General features: G+C 37.4%; 3 protein-coding genes across 4 annotated transcripts; 1 reads left to right on the top strand and 2 right to left on the bottom strand.

Annotated features, from left to right (window-relative positions):
• The first annotated feature begins 1,071 nt into the window (after positions 1-1,071).
• Positions 1,072-6,846, top strand: LOC111485109 (potassium channel AKT1-like). The gene is made up of 11 exons (XM_023131829.1): positions 1,072-1,477; positions 1,974-2,339; positions 2,434-2,491; positions 2,600-2,917; positions 3,074-3,319; positions 3,442-3,540; positions 3,657-3,689; positions 3,801-3,986; positions 4,540-4,740; positions 4,863-4,938; positions 5,822-6,846. The coding sequence occupies exons 1-11, from the start codon at positions 1,290-1,292 to the stop codon at positions 6,670-6,672; spliced, it is 2,622 nt and encodes an 873-aa protein (XP_022987597.1). The 5' UTR covers positions 1,072-1,289; the 3' UTR covers positions 6,673-6,846.
• A 1,000-nt stretch (positions 6,847-7,846) lies between these two features.
• LOC111485240 lies at positions 7,847-10,900 on the bottom strand. Of its 2 annotated transcripts, none has more exons than XM_023132035.1 (7): positions 10,731-10,900; positions 10,338-10,546; positions 9,922-10,007; positions 9,651-9,797; positions 9,054-9,177; positions 8,151-8,437; positions 7,847-8,076 (listed from the first exon to the last, which is right to left on the bottom strand). In XM_023132035.1, exons 2-7 carry the CDS (start codon positions 10,513-10,515, stop codon positions 7,984-7,986), a joined length of 915 nt encoding a protein of 304 aa, XP_022987803.1. In that variant the 5' UTR covers positions 10,516-10,546; positions 10,731-10,900; the 3' UTR covers positions 7,847-7,983. The 2 variants fall into 2 exon arrangements, with proteins under 2 accessions (XP_022987803.1, XP_022987804.1); XM_023132036.1 differs by having other exon boundaries at positions 10,338-10,583; positions 10,731-10,898.
• A 353-nt stretch (positions 10,901-11,253) lies between these two features.
• Positions 11,254-14,857, bottom strand: LOC111485198 (26S proteasome regulatory subunit 8 homolog A-like). Its single transcript, XM_023131968.1, has 9 exons — positions 14,534-14,857; positions 14,085-14,182; positions 13,367-13,591; positions 13,214-13,276; positions 12,968-13,131; positions 12,484-12,640; positions 12,214-12,312; positions 11,809-11,919; positions 11,254-11,699 (listed from the first exon to the last, which is right to left on the bottom strand). The coding sequence occupies exons 1-9, from the start codon at positions 14,730-14,732 to the stop codon at positions 11,559-11,561; spliced, it is 1,257 nt and encodes a 418-aa protein (XP_022987736.1). The 5' UTR covers positions 14,733-14,857; the 3' UTR covers positions 11,254-11,558.
• Between the last annotated feature and the right edge of the window lie 542 nt (positions 14,858-15,399).

The following is a 15,399-nucleotide window of genomic DNA, read 5'->3' as shown; positions in this document are numbered from 1 at the left end:
AAAAAAAAAACACAAAGTTGAAATTTATAAAAAATATTGGACTTTTGAGATTAAAAAAAAAAAAAAAAAACTAATATTTTAGAGTGAGCGTGAAAGTCAGTTGACATGCACGCGCGGTGGCAGTTAACCAGGTAGTTGATTTTGACCTTTTCCCGTTTTCGTGCATCACGGTTTTGCGGAGTTTAGATTGGAATTACGGGGTTTGCCTCTGCCAGCGTGGCATGGCGGTGGTTTCCCTTTCCTGAAGGGCATTTCCGGACTTTTATTTTTATTTTTTAAAAGAAAATCGGCCAATCCTAAATAATATATAAACATTTTTAAAATTATAATAAACATTTTTAAATGTTCAAGATTTATTTCCTTTCATTTCCTTTATTTTTTTTCCATATATTAATTGATTTTTTAAGAATTATATCTAAGTGTTTATTGTGTTATATTTTATTTACAAAAATAGAAAGTAAGCATTTGTTTGGAAATCTATTTAAACCACTGTTACTTATATTTCTGTGTACAAATCTTTCTTCTTTAGACTCTTAAAATATAAATTATTTATCTTAAAACAATATCTTTTAAATTATAAAAATATTTTTCATAATTTAATTTTTTTTATTCATTCTAAAATGTTAATTGATCTCGTAACTATCTTTAAACAGATGATTTAAAATAATTTCATTAGATACGATAGATGGTTTATAACTTTATGTTGACGAAAATATCTATAAATAAAATATTTTTTAAATAGAATTTTATTTAAAGATAAAAAAGTTGCTTTTTACATTTTAGTCTAAGATGCAATTATGAAAACAGAGGTATAAGGATAAAAATCAACATACGCAACCAAATTTAAAAGGTAAAAAACTATTAATTTCCAAATATAAAGCATCAAAATATTTAAAATATATTGTTTCATTTATGACCAAAGAAAGTAGAATTTTAATTCATAAAAATATATTACAAAAGGAGGTTATTTCAAAAAAAAAAGAAAAAAAGAAAAAAAAAAAAGAAAATGGAATGCCCCACACCCTAAAACCAGACAAAAAGAACCCAAAAAGGCTTACGCGCGGCGAGACAGGGCTATCCTATATAATACAGCCAAAGGATCTGCGGCTTCGAAGAGCTTGCAGTGCAGAGAGAAAGAGCCAAGGCGAACTGGGACGGGAGGATTTAAGGAACATGGCCACTTGAAGAAGAAAAAAGGAAGAAGAAATTATACCCACAAACAGGGTACTGCAGAGATTTTTATTCTCCTTTTTTGTTTTTGTTTTTGTGTTTGTTGTGCAGTGTCAACAATGGATGCCGTCAGAAACAGAGGGCCTTTCAGGGTTTCTGTTTGTGGTCAAGAAGAGCTTGAGCAACTCTCCAGAGATGGCAGTCAGTTTAGCCTCAGCACTGGGATATTGCCCTCTCTTGGCGCTAGAAGCAATCGCAGAGTCAAACTCCGGCGTTTTGTCATTTCGCCTTATGATCATCGATACAGGTGACTTGATTTTCTTGAGAGTTTTTGGAAATGACTTTTATCGCTTGCTTTGACTTCCATTCTGAATTTCACACGACTTTTTCAATTGCGTTTGAAAATTGGAAATATAAGGTCGCCTTGGATCTGGTGAACTATACTGGTGGCCTTCTTTATGTTCTTAATCTATTTATGTATCCGAATGCTCAGATTCTTATTGGTTCCATCTGTTTTTCAAGTTTTTTGGGTTCCCTTGCTTGTGAGTTTCTTCCTATTCAAGGTTCATCTAAAACGTCAGATGGTTCGCTTAATTTTTTTCTCTTATGAACACTTCCGTTATCACTTTGTTTCACGAACACCGGACAGAATTATATATATTTGTTTGGCACATGGATTCGAGGAGATGGATGTTTTAGCAAAATAAGAACTGATTAAGCCAATATTTATGCTTTTTTTCTCAGGGTGATGCATATCTTTCTCATTTTTCTGCAAAAAGTGGCTAAGCTTTTGTTATCTACAGGATTTGGGAGACTTTTCTCGTTGTTTTGGTGGTATATACAGCTTGGGTCTCGCCATTCGAGTTTGGATTCCTTAAGAAACCCCAATCTCCACTTTCCATTACAGATAATGTGGTTAATGGATTTTTTGCTGTGGATATTGTTCTCACATTCTTTGTGGCTTACCTCGATAAATCCACTTATTTACTTGTCGACGAACCGAAGAAGATTGCTCTTAAGTATGCAAGTTCATGGCTAGTCTTTGATGTCATATCCACAATTCCTTCTGAACTTGCACATAAGATCTCCCCTTCACCTCTCCGTTCTTATGGATTATTCAACATGCTTCGTCTATGGCGTCTTCGAAGAGTCAGTGCTCTTTTTTCCAGGTACTAAGCCTTTTCCTTTTACCTGTATTAGCAGAAACAAACATCTGTTCAACTTCAACCTCATGGTATTGTTTGTTTTCTTTCTTCTGAACAGACTGGAAAAAGATAGGAACTATAATTACTTTTGGGTTCGATGTGCAAAACTCGTTTGTGTAAGTTTACTTATTCGAATAGGATTGTGTTTTCAATATGCTAATAGGATTGTGTTTTCAATATGCTAATAGGATCGTTCACTTATCTGTAGTCTATGTATTTTGCAGGTTACTCTGTTTGCGGTTCACTGTGCTGCATGCTTCTATTATCTCCTTGCTGCTCGTTATCATGACCCAAAAAGGACATGGATTGGAGCATCTATGGAGAACTTTCTTGAGCAAAGTTTGTGGATTAGATATGTCACTTCGATTTACTGGTCTATCACTACCCTAACCACTGTCGGCTATGGCGACTTGCATCCTGTGAATACAAGGGAAATGGTTTTTGACATCTTCTACATGCTTTTCAATCTTGGTTTGACAGCATACTTGATTGGAAATATGACCAACTTAGTCGTCCATGGGACCAGTAGAACTAGAAAATTCGTAAGTAGAAAAGTCTTGCTAGTTACAAATGGCACTTAATACCTTAAAGATCTAGATAATTTGTTTTGTTTTTTTGGCTTAATTTCTTACTCTTTTAGAGTATATTATACTAATTTTTCTTTTCTTTTCAATACCTTTTTTACCCTTTTTCCTCAGAGGGATACCATACAAGCTGCATCTAGTTTTGCCCACAGGAATCAACTTCCTGTTCGTTTGCAAGACCAAATGCTTGCACATTTGTGTCTAAAGTTCAGAACTGACTCTGAGGGATTGCAGCAGCAAGAAACACTCGATTCCTTGCCGAAAGCCATCCGATCAAGCATTTCACATTATCTTTTCTATTCTCTAGTGGACAAGGTCTACTTGTTTCGTGGTGTTTCAAATGACCTAATTTTTCAACTGGTAATTGATGTCCTCAAGCTTTTAACCTAAATGATTATTCCTTTTATGCTGAGATTATTGATTTTACTGAGGTAACTAGCATGTTTCTTACTGAAACTGATTGATTTGCTGAAACGTTAAAGGTTTCGGAAATGAAGGCAGAGTATTTTCCTCCAAAAGAAGACGTGATTTTACAAAATGAAGCCCCAACAGACTTCTATATTCTTGTCACGGGTGCTGTGGTAATTACTTAGTTATTTGATTATAAAAGCTTTTAAGTTACTGACAGGAGTATTCACTAAATTAACCACCAAGTTCAGCACAATCAAAGTCTAACGTTTGACACTTTTTTTCACAGGATTTGCTTGTTCTTAAGAATGGAGTTGAACAGGCAAGTCTGTTCATTGAAGCTCTTGGATTTTCTGAATGTTGGGTTTTTGAATTACCCATGTGGCAGTCCAAGACAATTGATTTACTTACTAAACTGTTCCAATGTTTGCAGGTTGTTGGAGAGGCTAAAACTGGTGAACTTTGCGGAGAAATTGGGGTGTTATGTTACAGGCCACAACTGTTTACTGTCCGTACAAAACGATTGAGTCAGTTGCTGCGTCTGAATCGAACGGCTTTCCTGAATATTGTTCAATCTAATGTTGGTGATGGGACTATAATCATGAACAATCTTCTTCAGGTCTGCTTTCTTTTTTCATTTATGTTATGTGGGTTAACTAGAGTTACACACGGATTTTAATGGTCTCATGAAAGGTAAAAAGAAATGGAACAATATGTCCATATTTGAGTCATTTACAAGGCCATGTTTAACCAAGAAGCTCAAATACTTAAGATTGGCTAGTGTGTTCGTGGCAGACACTTTGACACTCATGACACTCATTGGACACGTTTCAGACACTTGTTAAAGCCATAGATGTATTAGACACTAGTTGTGCGAAGTCAAAATAGGTCCAAAAAGCGTAAATTTGAGAGCAGAATACATTTTTATCTATTTTTTAATCATATAAATGCATAAACTCATTGATTCTAACTTTCCTTCTTGTATAGAAATAATATATATTCTTAAAAGCGTAAATTTTAATAAACGTAGCCGTGACTGTGTCCTAGATTTAAAAAAAAAAATGATATGTTGCTGTGTTGTATCTGGGTCTCATATCCGTATCCGAATCTGTACTAATTAGATGTTTGACTTGTAAATTATCTACAATGATATCTTATTTTCGGGTTGGCAGCACTTGAAAGACGTCAAAGACAAGGACCCCATCATGGAAGGAGTTTTGTTGGAGACAGAGAACATGCTAGCTAGAGGCAGATTGGACCTACCACTTAGTCTTTGCTTTGCAACACTTAGAGGTGACGACTTGCTTTTACACCAACTTTTGAAAAGAGGTCTCGATCCAAATGAATCAGATAACAACGGGAGGACTTCACTTGTGAGTTCAATTTTCTGTTGCTCATTAATTTCTTTATCAACAGATCATGCAAAAAGATTTACTGGTTTTTGCATATTCTCAACCCTTTCCCCTTTCTTGGTTCCCCATTTATGTAATACCAGCATATAGCAGCATCAAAAGGAAACGAGAACTGTGTGCTTCTATTACTGGACTTTGGAGCGGATCCCAACAGTAGAGGTACTTCTTTACCATGAGAGCCTGTTTTACTGATATTAGCAGACTCTGTCGTGGTTCTTCATGAGGGGCTGAGGAACAATTAATGAATTATAAAAACAACTTGAGAGAGAATTTTCTTTAAAGCCATGTGCGTGCCATACATATCATACTTGTTATTTATTGTTTAAAAGTCAGATTACAAAAAAAAAATTCATGGAAGGAAATTTTTTGGCACTGCGTTGACTTTCTCACCCCTTAAAAGTATTTGCTGACACATTATGGGCAATATTTTCCCCCCATTATTGTATTTCAAGTCAACTATCTCCATTTTTTAAAAATATAATTGAACAATGAGTACGTACTGAAATAAGCTGTGTTTTCCGAAGTTGACCTTTTAATATTCTTATCCAAAACCTTTCTGTGTTAAGACTCATTTAGAGCCCATAATAAATCGAGGCCAACTCGTCTCATTTCCCATTATAGTTGTTCTTAATACTGTAGAGTCCACGCTGGCATCTCATTTCTTATCATAGCTTGATAAACATATCATATATATAAGGCCATTGCAAACAATATATGCCTTATCACGTGGTTCATGTCTGTCGACTTAATATTTCACAATAATGTTCTGAGATTTGTATTCTTTATATTTATACATCTTCTGTGGATCTCTCTCTCTAGGATTACTTCTATCCTAAGGGACATATTAATATAATAATATTGGGTATGTAGAGACATGAACTAACAAACACGTGGAATTATTGAAAGAATTCGTTTTCAGACGAAATTGAGGGGATGGAATTTGAGATGGGGATCCATGTTAAAGAATTCTGTTGCATAATTTGATTTAATGTATCCAAACAGAGTGGAAAGATGATTATTTCCGTGTTCTCGCTTTTTACAGATTCAGACGGGATTGTGCCATTATGGGAGGCGATACTAGGTGGCCATGAGGCAGTAGTGCAGCTACTTATAGACAATGGTGCTAATCTCCGATCAGGAGATGTGGGTCACTTCGCGTGTACTGCCGCAGAGCAAAACAACCTCCAGTTGCTCAAAGAGATTCTCCGATATGGCGGAGACGTTTTGAGTTCCAGGAACAATGGAACGACTGCTTTACATGTTGCTGTTTGTGAAGACAACATTGAGATTGTCAAGTTCCTTCTTAAACAAGGAGCTGATATTGACAAACCAGATGTCCATGGATGGACTCCAAGAGATCTAGCAGACCAACAGGGACATGAAGAAATTAAAAACCTCTTCCAGACAATAAAAGAATTGAAAACTCAATCTGTCGTTGCCATTCCCGAGAAGCAGAAAGCGATTCGCTTCCTTGGAAGATTTACAAGCGAGCCTATGATTCTTCCTTCACCTCAGGAAGGAAATGATGGTTCATGGGCGGGTCAATCTCGTCCACGACGTAGGACTAACAACTTCCATAACTCATTGTTTGGAATCATGTCAGCAGCACATACAGGCGAGAAAGACATGAGTTTTGCTGATCACCAAACCAGAGGAGAGAAATCTGGAACCAACCCAGCAAGGGTGATAATCAGCTGTCCAGAGATTGGCGAAGTAGCTGGGAAGGTAGTGCTGCTTCCAGAAAGCTTCAACGAGCTGCTTGAGATTGGTTCCATGAAATATGGGATTATGGCTTCAAAGGTATTGAACAAAGATGGAGCTGCCATTGAAGATATAGAGGTCATTAGGGACGGCGATCAGCTTATTTTTGTCAGCAATGGAGGAACCATATAATTTCTTCCTTTTTGTTACGTTTTCTGTTTCGTTTTGGATCACTGAAAGCCAATTGTAAACGAAAGAGAAACACTACTGGATTAGATAGGGAAGGTTTGCAAAGTGCAAAACATGTATATAGTGGCAAATTTGAATGCATCCTATCATTTTGACACCAAAACTAGTGGTGGAGAATTGTAATGACGGATCTTCATCATGGATCATGAGACTGATCGGATCTGCCGTAGACACCTTAGAGACCTCCACAAGGCATACTTAAAGAGTAAGAGGACAACAAGCAAAGAGAAAGAGTAAGAGGAGGACAACAAGCAAAGGGTGTTGCTTTCCTTTCTTTTTATTGAGATTGAAAATCAAGTTCTTTACAAAGGTTGAGTTGGTACAAGGATAAGTCAAGAAAAGGACTTCCTTACTTTATTTAGGATAAGTCAAGAAAAGGACTTTCTTACTTTATTTTGGATAATAGTCAAGATGACGGGAGCGCATTAGATATTTACCTAAACCGATGTTTTCGGTACTCGGTTCCCCTCTCCTTTGGCAAGTGCTTCGTGTCACCGAAAGCTTTCATTTTTGTACATCAATCTAAATAAACACAAACTGATCCTTTTAGAATTGTACTTGAAAATCCATTATTTTGGCTGAGTTGGAGTGTACATTTTCTCCTCCTAAAGTTGTTGATGAACAACTTTGTTGAAGGGCCAAGTTCTTGAAAATAATTAGTTCTGTGTTCATGTCATTCCAAACAAATATTAAGTTAGTACGAGCAACATCGATCATTTATGTCATTCCAAACAAATATTAAGCTAGTACGAGCAACATCGATCAACGAGTGGTTTCCAGTCCAACAATTGACCCGAATTTTAATTTTAAAAGAACATTAAAAAATCCTGTCTTCAAACTTCACAAATACTCATGTTAATTAAATTTACCTAACAGGCAATAGCAGCATTCTTATATCAATCATGAACAGACATTACATTTCCCCAAGAAAGTATTTTAAGAATAACTATCTTTGAAAGAACAACGAATCTATATGAATAATGTCACACGCGACATCGACTTCAGATTTGACGAATTTTCAATGATTTTAACCAAATTATGAACACGAAATCTAAGTACAGAACCTATTGTAAGCTTAAAAACTGAAACAGATGCTCAGAATGCAAGAAGGGGACAGTGACAAATGAGTTAAAATCTATTTTCCACATTGCTCATTCATAACAACGGTGTCAAGCAGATGCACATTGTATCATCTCAAACAAAAGAACATAATAAACAAAATGACAGAAACTGAACAACCTCATCTGCCATTCATTACAGAAGCTGTAGCATTTTCAAGTGCTGTTCGTGTTCTGGTTCCAATTTTGGAGGAGTATAACAACCATGAAGATCCTCCACCACGTATTCCTACAAGGAAGTGAAGTATAAAAACCAGCAACAGGAGGTATTAAATCCACTAACAAAAAACGGTGGAACCTTACTTTAGTCAGCTCCCTTTTGGTGAGAATGTGGTAATGCCTTTGCCAGATTCTTTGAATACCCATAGTGGCAGCAAGGAAACCATAAGCTATGCCAAGGATTACAAAGATAACAACGAAGACAATAACAAGTGCAAAGCAGGCCTCCATAGACGCAGGGAAACAATCCAAGATGCCCCATCCATAGCAACAGTTGTGACATCCAGCAACTCGTGGATCATTACTATTCAGGGAGGAACAATGTAGTATGAGGCCGAAGAATCCGAGCAGAACAAAGAAGGCCAGGACCCCTGATATTATGAAAAATAAGCACGTAGAAAGACATTAGTAAATCAAAACCATGAAACAAGTCATTGATTATGCGTATTTGATCTCGAACCATTAAATTTGTCGAAAGAAATGGGCAAACAATGACATTTTTTCTTTTTTCTTTTTATGATAAACTTAACTTCTATTCAGAAGAATGAAGGAAAACACGGACAAACCAAATGAAGAAGGCCAGAAAAAGGGAGCAAACTACAGGAAGGGGTTCCATTGGAGTAAAATGAGACCTAACGAAAAATTTCAAAAAGATCTCGATATAGAGAATCTAACAAGAGCCAGAACATCATCGGATGAACTCAAACGTTCTGAAGATTCTATTATTTCTCTCGCCATCGAACCTCACAAAATAACACAAAACACAAATGTTCACAAAAACGGCCATTCCTCACATTGACATTGATTCATATAAAAGAAGGAAACATTATCCAATTGAAATGGATGCTGAATCTCTGCTACTTTATCTTAAGCATGGACGAACAACAGTACACAGGGAAGTCTGAATTTATCCATGTGATAATCCGACACATCTCAGATCCAGTTCTTAAAGAAACAGCTGACTAGTTTAAACCAAAAGTAGCTTACCGATACAGTAATAAAACGGAATAGGATGTTTGGACAGAATACGGTCCCATCCATCATTGAAAGAATTCCTGAATGCCCCGTCTTTGTCCATAATATATGCATAACCACCCATTGCCGCTATTAACTGCAAAAAAAAAAAAGATAAATTCTCCATTATCTAACCAGACACCAAATCTTCCACAAAAGTTTATGTTCAAACATTTGTTCTTTACTTTTCTTTTGGATTGATCGACATCAAGTGAACAAGACATGCTTAAATGAAACAAATTATTACAAATCCTTAAGAGTGAGATCACCTTGTGAAAAAAAATCCATCTAAAAAAAATATGGAAGTCAAAAGTTTCTTGCAAGCCTGAAAAATTAAAAGTTGAATAACGAGTACACATGACACATTCTATATCGTTCTATTCTATAGGTCGTACAAATGTGTCCTTGAGTTCTATGGAAAACTAAAAGCTGAATAACCACATAGCAGCTTGATACTAATTACAAACGCAACCCTTGCTACTCATAAAAAGAGAATAGTAATGAAATTCTTGATAAAAGGTTGGATTTTTTACAGGCATATTCAATAATAATTCTATGACGACGACTCACAGTTTGTACAGCTAGAAATACGAGGAGGACATCTCTTGCCACAAAAAGCCTGAATTTAACTTTACGCCAAGAGTTGTCCTCAAATAAGGAAACTTGCAGGTGAAATTGAGCTTTGCATGTTGTGCAATGCGAGAAAGCAAACCCTTCCTGCAGAATTACATGAATCCTTTCAGAGTGATTAAGATCATAAGAAAAATAGAATAGGAAACGATCAAATCCTTCATAGCCGAAAGCAGGAACAGCATAGAAGAACTCAAATAAAGAAATTTGCCTTAACGGAGCGCCAATGATCAAGACAAGATCGATGGACAAACTGCTGTGTGCCTTTGCACATGCATGGAGAAATCAGTTCATCTTCTGTAAAATGGAAAATTGCATTTGAGCCAAGTGGTAGAAGGTATTACCCCAGCAGCTATGAAAACAGAACTTACATGATTGTACAGCCATTAAAGACCAAACAAGATTAACTTTCCAGCAAAAACAAGGATTCAAAATAATTTGAAATGGATCTTCAATTCTTGTAACAACGATAGAAGTTGAGTTATAATCCAGTGGACTAAACAAAGGAATCACCCGCCAAGATTCAATGAAGCTAAAATTCAACAGAATTGAGCCAACGTCTACACTACACCTATGGAGAAATTTAAAACTGAGCAATAACTTATACGAAACTACGACGAAATTCACCTGGTTCGGCATCGTTCTCTAGGCAAATACGACAACAAGGAATGGAACCAGCTTCAGTATCCTCGTTCTTAATTTCATCAGAGGTTTCATGGGATGAATCGGGCTGATTCTCTAGCAGAGGATCAGAGTCACTAGGGGTTTGGCCAATTGATGACTCCAATTGTACTTCCCCTAACATTGGTTATCTTCTTGCCCAGCCCCAGAAGAAACTGAATCACAAATTCACAGAGATCGAAAACCAATACCCAGAATAAGAATTAGATATCTCGAAGTCAATCATCGAGGAAATTACAGGTTGGGGCTTCAGAGCATTCGAATTAACATGGGAAAACGGGTCAAAGTAATTGGAATAAACAGAAACAAAGACATTAGAGAGAGCTCCGTGTTGAGTACCTGAAGTCGAGGAAAGATTCGGACTCGATTTTTCTGCAGATGCTGATCGATATTAATGCAAAGTACAATAAAAATGTTGAAGAAGGGCCTGCAAGTGCAAAGCAGATGGGATGTCTCCTTTAACGATTCCCCGCGCGGATGATGGTGATTCATAATGACCATAATAATGATCTTCATACTTCCCCATTTTCCTCGTCTTTCCATTTGGGGCCTCGCCTCATCCGTAAATCTGTCGGGGAATGGGCTCGTCTGTTTTGGGCTCAAGGGATGAATTTCAGATGAACCCACAAGATTCATGATTTGATTTGATGTGTTAGACATTACTACCGACAGTTTTTCACCGATGAATCTCATCATATACAAATTCAAAGTATTTTAGCAATTGTTCTTCATACATTCAACACATCCGTGCCCCATACCCCTCTCCATCCCATTCGTATTTAGCGGGTTCTTATAAGAAATTAACTATTCAATTGATTTTGAGAAAGAAATTATCACTGAGAATCCTACAAGAACTTCCAGATTGATATCAAGTAAATGCAGAACGAACTTCCAGATTATCAGCCAACTGATAATTTCTTAGCAGCTACACTCTCAACTTGTCAATACATTTGGAGATAGGGTAAAAGAAATGTTGCAAGGGAGGCTTTTAAGTTACAAGATCGACGTAAAGATAAAAGAGTTGACGACTAGAATACATCATTCGAGGTAGATAGATACCAAGTTCAAGAAATCTCCAAGAACAGCTCAGGTGAGGTGAAGAATTTCAGAACAAAAGGGTAAGTAATATTGTTATTCGCCATGCCTTGGCTGCTTCATACGACGATTCTACTTCCAGAGCTTTCGCAACGACATGTTCTTCTCGGACTCCTTCTTCATCACCTTGGCAACAGCCATCTCGAAATCTTCCTGAGTCACGTGAACCCTTCTTTCCCTCAACGCAAACATCCCTGCTTCTGTGCAGACCGCCTGTGTTCGATCACAAAATGTGCCACCAAAATGTAATTGATGAGAAAAATGATATGCACAAACACTCAAGATTGTTTTCAACTATATTATCATCAAAAGATTAATATACCTTGAGCTCTGCACCAGATGCACCATTCATTTTCTCTGCAATTTTCTTCAAATCAATCCCACGCATCAGATTCATTTTCCGTGAATGTATTTTCAAGATATCAAACCGGGACTGCATTACGTATGAACTAAATGTCAGTATATTGATATAGCAAGAGCGACTATGATTGACACGACTCTTCAATCCGAAAGGCATGTAGAGTGCCTCAGAAAGAGTATATTTAAGCACAAACAAACCAAGAAGATGAGTAGCTTTTATCTCTCCGTTACGGGCAAACTTACAATTCCTTTCGGACCAAGAGTGCCTCAGAAAGAGTCACAACGTTAAATGAAGTAAAATTCATTGAGTCGCTATAGTAATCTTTAAATAACAAGAGTATATACCGAAACAAGTAGTGGTACTTACATCCTCGTTAGGATTTGGGAATTCAATCTTCCTGTCAATTCGTCCTGGCCTTAGAAGAGCTTGATCCAGGATATCGATCCTATTGGTGGCCATCAAGACCTGTAATACAGCCGAGCGGATAGAAACCAACTTTAAACAAAAAACCAATATCTGGCTTAAACGCTTGGTTTTTTGTATTCAATAATCAGTATATGGTTTAAGAATCAATAATAATCTTACTCCCATATCTGCATTCAAGTGTTATATTTTCCATCATTACATGCACTGTACCTTGATCTTATTTGATGCTTCAAATCCATCAAGCTGGTTAAGAAGTTCCAACATAGTACGCTGCACCTCGCTATCACCATTACCACTCCCAGATTCCATTCGAGCAGACCCAATGCTATCGATTTCATCCATGAAAATGATAGAAGGTGCATGCTCCCTGCAGAGGAAAATAAAAAATTTGTTGCAGTTGGAACAATAATAGTAAGATTACATCTAAAGATATATTCTCTTCCATTTTGGTTTCTGCCATTACTTTCCTGGGCTGTTTGGTTGAATGTTTTCATGGGTGGAAAATGAAATCCTAGACTACCTATTTCCACTAAATAAAATTTTGGCACCAGAAGGTCCGTTCCTAATTTGGATTCTAAATATTAGTGGCAGTCAAGGAAAAAATCCCATACATACATAAAGCAGGGAGGTTAGGGTCAACAACACCGAGTGAGCAAATTTACATTGAAACACGGAAGAAAATGACAGAACAAACCTGGCCATGACGAAAAGCTCTCTAACCATTCTAGAACCTTCTCCAATATATTTCTGAACCAATTCAGACCCAGAAACCCTGATGAAAGTACAATCTGTATGGTGAGCCACTGCTCTAGCCAACAGCGTCTTCCCCGTACCAGGTGGTCCATATAACAGAACGCCCTATTAGAAGTGCATGGTGAAATATCTATGTTTAATAAGTTCAACATGAAACATGTCAAGAAACTCTGCAGGCAGTGTTTACCTTTGGTTGAGCTATTCCAAGACTCTCAAATAGTTCAGGATGCTTAATGGGGAGTTCAATAACCTTCAGATTGGAATTACCATTTCAGAATTTACAGATAATTGACTAATAAGTAGTTGACATAAATAAGAAAAATATTTGCAACGTACAAACCTCTTTTATTTCTTTTATTTGCTGGTCGAGACCACCGATCATGTCATAAGTAGAATCAGGAACCTTTTCAACTTTCATAAGATTAACGAGTGGATCTACTTTGCTTGGCAAGATTAAATGAAGAACATAGCTGTCGTTACGGAGAGCAACTCTGGTTGAAGGTGTGATATTCGTGATATCGATACTTTTGTCTATATCAACAACATATTTCCCTTCTGGGTGAACCTGTGCAGGTGAGCAAAGAGAAGTTGGAAAAAAAAAAACTTTCCAATTAGCTAGCTAGTTGAGATTGAACGTTTTGAAACTAAACTTCTAAGATCATATCACCAAAGATATACAAATATGAATTATGAAAAATAAGAAGATGATAACGCTTATAATTTGAAGCACAACAGCCAAGTTCTATTGCCTGGCATATGTAAGAGTAAAGTCTCACTATTTCAATAATATGGACTCTATGACTATAACCACTCAAACCCACCAATATGGACTCTATGACTATTACCAATCAAACCCACCGCTAGCAGATATTGTCCGCTTTGGGCCGTTAGGTATCGTTGTCAACCTCACAAATTTAAAACATATCTTCTAAGGAGAGGTTTCCACACCCTTACGAGGAATGCCAAGGGAAGGTGAATGGTTAATTGGTAATAAATTTGTAATTTATTTATTATTTTTTTCTGAAATAAAGAAGAAGAAAAAAGACAAAGCCACCAACCTTAACTAAAACTTTGTTCTTTCCCATGACTTTAACAACTTCACCAACATAGGATCCTGGCTCTTGAAGCAGCTGCAGCTCTTCCCGGAGCATGCGCACTGTAAATATGAGATATAAATGCAATAGCCTCAAATAAATCATAAATCCAACAGAATAATGTTGAAGGACAGCCATAAAAATTATAAGAATGAAAGAGAACTAATTAATTGTTCTTGTATCTTCCTTTGAAGTATTCAAGTATTTTATTTTTCCCCAATTCACTTTTCTCACAACAAATGACTCAGGCTTCAACTCTTATCGCTACTTAATTATATAACCATTCATCAGCGGAGCAAACAAAAAGTATAACATTTTTGGACTGACCAACTCCTACGCTTTAAACCCCATCACAAGGAAAGTGAAACCAAAGCTGCCCAAAAAAAAATTCAAAATTCAAAATTGATTGGTACCTTTCGAATTCAGCTCGTTCCGTTGAGCTTCAAGACGATTCAGATTATGGGTCTTTTGACGAACCTGGAGCTGGAGCTCGTGAATATGTTGAAGATAGTACTGCCTCAGACCCTCGCCTTGGTTCGTCGCCTGTTTCACCGAGCAAGTACCGACCGATGCCGACGTCGCTAGCTGGGTCTCGACCTCCATAGTCGCCATTGGAAAAACCCTTAGAAATTCGAAGTTGTTTCACTCAACGATCGAGATTTGAACAAAGATGAGCAAACGGAAATGAGATTTCCTTGTATCAATCGATGTCCTGAAAGGGAGGTGGATGTTGCCGGTTTCTTGCGCTTTCGGCAAAGAAAAGAACGATGACATGGGCCTCAGCATCCTAATGGGCCGGTCGCAAATTCAAGCCCATCTCGATGAAGGCCCAAAATAAAAGAAAGGAACGATGACACGGGCCTCAGCATCCTAATGGGTCGGTCGCAAATTGAAGCCCATCTCGACGAAGGCCCAAAATAAAAGAAAGGAACGATGACACGGGCCTCAGTATCCTAATGGGCCGGTCACGAATTGAAGCCCATCTCGATACAGGCCCAAAAGAAAAGAAAGGAACGATGACACGGGCCTCAGCATCATATGGGCCGGTCGCAAATGAAGCCCATCACGACGCAGGCCCAAAAGAAAAGAAAGGAACGATGACACGGTCCTCAGCATCCTAATGGGCTGGTCGCAAGTTGAAGCCCATCTCGATGAAGGCCCAAAAGAGAAGAAAGGAACGATGACACGGGCCAGCATCCTAATGGGCCGGTCGCAAATTGAAGCCCATATCGACGCAGGCCCAAAAGAAAAGAAAGGAACGATGACACGGGTCTCAGCA

Source organism: Cucurbita maxima, unplaced genomic scaffold (genome assembly GCF_002738345.1).
Source record: "Cucurbita maxima cultivar Rimu unplaced genomic scaffold, Cmax_1.0 Cma_Scf00010, whole genome shotgun sequence".
NCBI classification, from domain to species: Eukaryota; Viridiplantae; Streptophyta; class Magnoliopsida; order Cucurbitales; family Cucurbitaceae; genus Cucurbita; species Cucurbita maxima.
The sequence above is the reverse complement of the archived record's forward strand: the minus strand, read 5'-3'. Positions and strand labels throughout refer to the sequence as shown.